This window comes from Vitis riparia, chloroplast, assembly GCF_004353265.1.
Source record: "Vitis riparia voucher Wen_12938 chloroplast, complete genome".
Classification (NCBI taxonomy): domain Eukaryota; kingdom Viridiplantae; phylum Streptophyta; class Magnoliopsida; order Vitales; family Vitaceae; genus Vitis; species Vitis riparia.
Window position 1 is genome coordinate 5,001 of NC_039680.1, and position 5,000 is coordinate 10,000.

The window sequence follows — 5,000 nt, forward strand, 5'->3', positions numbered from 1 at the left end:
GAAGGTAATGTCAGAATTTTATATTTCTAGATATAATTCCTTCATCTATTCACTTGATCTTTTTTCTATCCATCTTATATCAATAAGATAGATTAAGGGGCAGTAGTAGAGAAAGTTATACAAAGCTATATACGAGTCATCCCCCCCTCGTTTTTTGTATTTCATTGATTGAATTTGAATTTCGTTTGATTAAGACGAAGTTCCGTAAAAACCTCCGCTTTCTTTGAAATATCATGAACAGTTCCTGTAGGTTGAGCTCCTTTTTCAAGGAAATATAGAATAGCAGGAACATTTGAATAAGTTTGATTCTTTATCGGATCATAAAAACCCACTTTCCGAAGATCTCTTCCTTCTCTTCGGGATCGAGCATCAATTGCAACGATTCGATAGACGGCTCATTGGGATAGATGTAGGTGAACAATACCCCCCCCCCCTAGAAACGTATAAGAAGTTTTCTCCTCGTACGGCTCGAGAAAAAATGATTCAAAGTTGTGTCGATGTATAGAATTCCAATGGCAAATAGATCTATAAAATCATCAAATTCATTAGACTATGATTTAATTTAAGTCCTTTTTTTTGTTCTTCTTTCCCCAAAAATATAAAATCATTCGTACTCATAACTCAAGTTGGATAACTCTCAAATAGCTCAAAGGACAACCCTTAGGCATTTCATTTATTGAGCGGTCTCTAACCCCCTTTTTGTTTGTCTCGTTTAAAATCTATTGTATTCGTCATTCTGATCCTAATCCTAGTTTTTGAGACAATTGAAAACGGCGTTTCCTTGTTCCGGGATCCTTTATTTCTGTTTTAAATCATTGGGTTTAGACATTACTTCGATGATCCTTAATCCTTTCAAAATGGCAGCAACATACCTTTTTTTTGTGATTTATTTTTATCAAAGAATCATACGAACGGTTGATTCCCGCACGATACACTTTTGATTGAAAGTGTTCTACAAATTCAAACAAATTTTCTTTTTGGATTTTAAACTTGCTTGAATTGTATCCTTTCGTCTATATCGAAGATATACTTACAAAGTATTTCCAACTTCTTGATTGGCACTAACCCTAGATCCTTGCCCCCGAGAAATGAATCAATACTTTCTACTCGAGCTCCATCATGTACTATTTACATTACAACCCAACAAAAAAAGAAAAGAGGGGTTCTTCTAGTGGAGCAGAACAAACGATGTCGAGCCAAGAGCACCTTCATTCCTATATAACTATATAATAAAATTTGAATATAAAAAAATGGTGGGTGTAAAAATCCACAACTGATCATGTCCTTCAAGTCGCACGTTGCTTTCTACCACATCGTTTCAAACGAAGTTTTACCATAACATTCCTCTAGTTTGGAGCCGGTATGTAATTGATTCAATTATGGAACCATGAATAGTCATTGTTTTAGTCGGTACATAGTAATCTATACTTGTTTCTTTTTTTTTATGGATGTGTAGATATTTTTCTGAAGATGTCTCATCAAGAATTCAACTTAATCCCGTATTTTATTGTATGAATGCAACATTTTTTATTAGATTTTCTTATATCTATAATCTAGATAGATTATATATCTATAAAATGATTTATATTTTTATATCTTTTATACCTATAAAATTACATATAAATATAAAATTAGATATTCTAATATCTATAATTTATCTATAATATATCTATAATATATAAATAGTATAATAATAATAGAATATCTATAATTATATATATATTATTATAAATATTCTAAAATAATTATAGATATGATAAAATATAATATTATTATATATTTTATAATACATAATATAATAGACATTTATATTTATATATTTATAAAAATTTTTATAAAAATCAAATTTATATAAAAATAAAAGGATACAAATATAAAATAAATGAGTTATTTTTGAATCTGCATCTTCAAGTGACACAATAGGATAGATTCATCAATCTAATACTTCTTCAAGTACGAAAGACTAATCTAATAATAAATCATTACAAATATTTAATTGAAAAAATTGACTACTTCGACATCATTACATCATTATTTGAGTTGAATAAAGTTTTACAAACAATAAAAAAAACCGCATTTGATCCTTATAAATAAGAGAGATAAATCCATGTTTCGTTTTGAACTGAACCAACAATGATTTAAAGCAAATAGATAGATCAAAAACAAATCCAATTTCTCTTCGTTTTTTTTCGTGAAGAAGATTTAGATCGTTATTCTTTCATATGATTGATAAAATAAGAACCGAAAGAATAGGAGATTTCTGTATCTTAGACTGAACAATTGTTACTGGAAGTAATTATGGATATTCTATGTGAAATATTTTAATTTAAAAAATTTTAAAGATCATAAATCTTTTTCACGAAAATCGAAACCTCATTGTCGCTGAAATAGAACGATAACAAATACATACATCTCAAAATTTCCTTCCTCATTTTTTAGGTATTTTGTTATATTTTGTTTGACTTGAGGTTCAGTAATCTTTCTGTAATTTTTCCATAAGAATCTTCCCATAAAGTAAAAAGTAAATAGAATGTATGAATTGCCCCGTCTGAATTGTTACATAGATTTACAATAATAGATTTACAATAATTCATTAGAGCCAAAGACGAAATACCTAAAACTGAGGTTCAAAGAAAATGGATTTGTTACATATGTAACTTGATTGTTTGTTAATGAGATTTGTACAGACACCGATATTGAAATTGATACCTTCCACTACTGATCTATTTACTGATCTATTTCACAAATAATATGGGATGATGAATCATAAATAAAAAAAAAGATCCTCTTTTACGGGATGCTAGACTATCTTGTCTAGGTACAAAGCCAAACGAGTCTTTGTTCCTATTTTTATTTGAGTTTCCCCTAACCTAGCCTTAAGAGACTTAATCCCATTAATTGAATTCCATTAGTACCAAGAAAACCCTCTTGTTTATTTTTTAATAAAACAATCCACAGAGAATTAATAATTAATAATTAGGCTACCTCATTTAAGGGATAGGGAATAATAGATAGGGAATATAGAGGCTTTTCTTTCGGATTTCGATCTAGAATGCATCATTGAGAATGCAAATGGATATGAGACGTAAGGTTTTTCTAAGTAACTAACCTTCAATATGAAGGGGATGGGCATAGAATCAAAGGCCCCTCCGACTTTTAAAGCAATCTTTATTCTGATATAATTGGTATGCTCTGGGACGGAAGGATTCGAACCTCCGAATAGCGGGACCAAAACCCGTTGCCTTACCACTTGGCCACGCCCCATTTAGATTTCTAGTCGACACTAATAAACACTAATATTGTTATTAGTCGTTCGTCAATTCCAGTCCAAATATTTATGGAATAGATTAGATTGTTGCTAGGATTTTGACACGTATAGACATAGAATTAAACTGAATTTATTGATCATTACATATAATTCAATTAAGATATTTATGAAAGTATGATTTCTTCTATTCTCTTTTGAGACTTGAAGTATTCTTGATTGGGTGAGTTAAAAGAAAAAGAAGGATTTTTTGGTCTACCCTACTTTATTCTTTTTTCCCTTATATCAATACCATATCAATAACTCAATCAAAATTCAATTATCTCCAAGAACAAAATGTTTGTTATGCTTAATATCTTTAGTTTGATCTGTATCTGTCTTAATTCTGCCCTTTATTCGAGTAATTTTTTCTTCGCCAAATTGCCCGAAGCCTATGCTTTTTTGAATCCAATCGTAGATGTTATGCCAGTCATACCTCTGTTCTTTTTTCTCTTAGCCTTTGTTTGGCAAGCCGCTGTAAGTTTTCGATGAAATATTTAATACTGCCCTAGAAAAATTCATGATTTCTTCGAGAAAAAAAATTCTAACAATTGATAAGATTAGAAAAATCTTAGATTATGAACCCTCAATTAAAACATTGAAAGTCAAAGTATCGGATAGTCGCAATAAATCTGTATCACCTCATTCTAACCCTTTCCTTTTTCCAGTGAAAGGCACTATTAATTAGGGTCCCCCACAATATCTAATTGTGGGTATGAAAGAAAATTTTGGCAATGAAAGACTCTTAATTACAAATGATTTTTTGAAAATGCTTTTCCATTTCTAGAAACTACTTCTCATGTCTTGGTGTCAAAATAGGAGTCAAAATAGGATATGTGGTATAAAAATGGAAAATCTATTCTCTTTTTCCCAAAAAATGATCTTGGAGATTGTGTAATGCTTACTCTCAAACTCTTCGTTTACACAGTAGTGATATTCTTTGTTTCTCTCTTCATCTTCGGATTCCTATCTAATGATCCGGGACGTAATCCTGGGCGTGAAGAATGAAGAATAAAAAATAAAGGCATTTTCCTTACTTGATTTTCAAATTTTCTTCGGATTTTATCTATTCCACACCTTTAACTATGAAAAAAGAAAAAGGGTTCGAGAAATTCGAAAGATAAATAAAATATCAATTCATCAATGGAAACGGAAAGAGAGGGATTCGAACCCTCGGTACGAATAACTCGTACAACGGATTAGCAATCCGCCGCTTTAGTCCACTCAGCCATCTCTCCCATACATAAAGTAAAGATTGAAAAAGTCTTTCTTTATCTTTCTTTATTATTTTTTTATCTCTTTTTATTATATAGATATATACAACTTTTATCAGCAATTCCAATTCCATAAAGTAAGGGCTCGAAAAATATATTTCCAATAGAAATATAGAAAAAAAAAGAATCTTTCTTTGAGTTTGTTCAAAAGGGCCTTTTTATTTTATTCCCACGGCCCGGATAGGTACTGACCTATCCAGGCCCTTTTTTGTTCCAATGAATCATAGATAGAAAAAAATTTATCTGATTTGAAAACAAAAATGCTTGTTATTAAAGCAACAACAATAATAAGAAGAACTATTTCCATTCCTATGATATAGAGTCAAAATAGAATCCAAATGTGAGTTCTTCTTATTATTTTATAATTCTTTTTTTCTTGTTTTTTTCTTTACTATTTACATTTACTTTGCTGGACTAAAAAC

General features: G+C 30.1%; 3 protein-coding genes and 2 non-coding genes across 5 annotated transcripts; 2 read left to right on the forward strand and 3 right to left on the reverse strand. All coding sequences in view use genetic code 11, as the record gives it.

Moving 5' to 3' along the window:
- Positions 1-161: 161 nt before the first annotated feature.
- On the reverse strand, positions 162-1,337 carry rps16 (ribosomal protein S16). Its single transcript has 2 exons — positions 1,298-1,337; positions 162-397 (listed from the first exon to the last, which is right to left on the reverse strand). The coding sequence occupies exons 1-2, from the start codon at positions 1,335-1,337 to the stop codon at positions 162-164; spliced, it is 276 nt and encodes a 91-aa protein (YP_009527510.1).
- A 1,855-nt stretch (positions 1,338-3,192) lies between these two features.
- trnQ-UUG lies at positions 3,193-3,264 on the reverse strand. Its single transcript has one exon. It is a non-coding gene; the product is annotated as a tRNA-Gln (tRNA).
- Positions 3,265-3,610: 346 nt separating this feature from the next.
- psbK (photosystem II protein K) lies at positions 3,611-3,796 on the forward strand. Its single transcript has one exon. It carries the CDS (start codon positions 3,611-3,613, stop codon positions 3,794-3,796), a length of 186 nt encoding a protein of 61 aa, YP_009527511.1.
- Positions 3,797-4,201: 405 nt separating this feature from the next.
- Positions 4,202-4,312, forward strand: psbI (photosystem II protein I). The gene has a single exon. It carries the CDS (start codon positions 4,202-4,204, stop codon positions 4,310-4,312), a length of 111 nt encoding a protein of 36 aa, YP_009527512.1.
- Positions 4,313-4,454: 142 nt separating this feature from the next.
- On the reverse strand, positions 4,455-4,542 carry trnS-GCU. Its single transcript has one exon. It is a non-coding gene; the product is annotated as a tRNA-Ser (tRNA).
- Between the last annotated feature and the right edge of the window lie 458 nt (positions 4,543-5,000).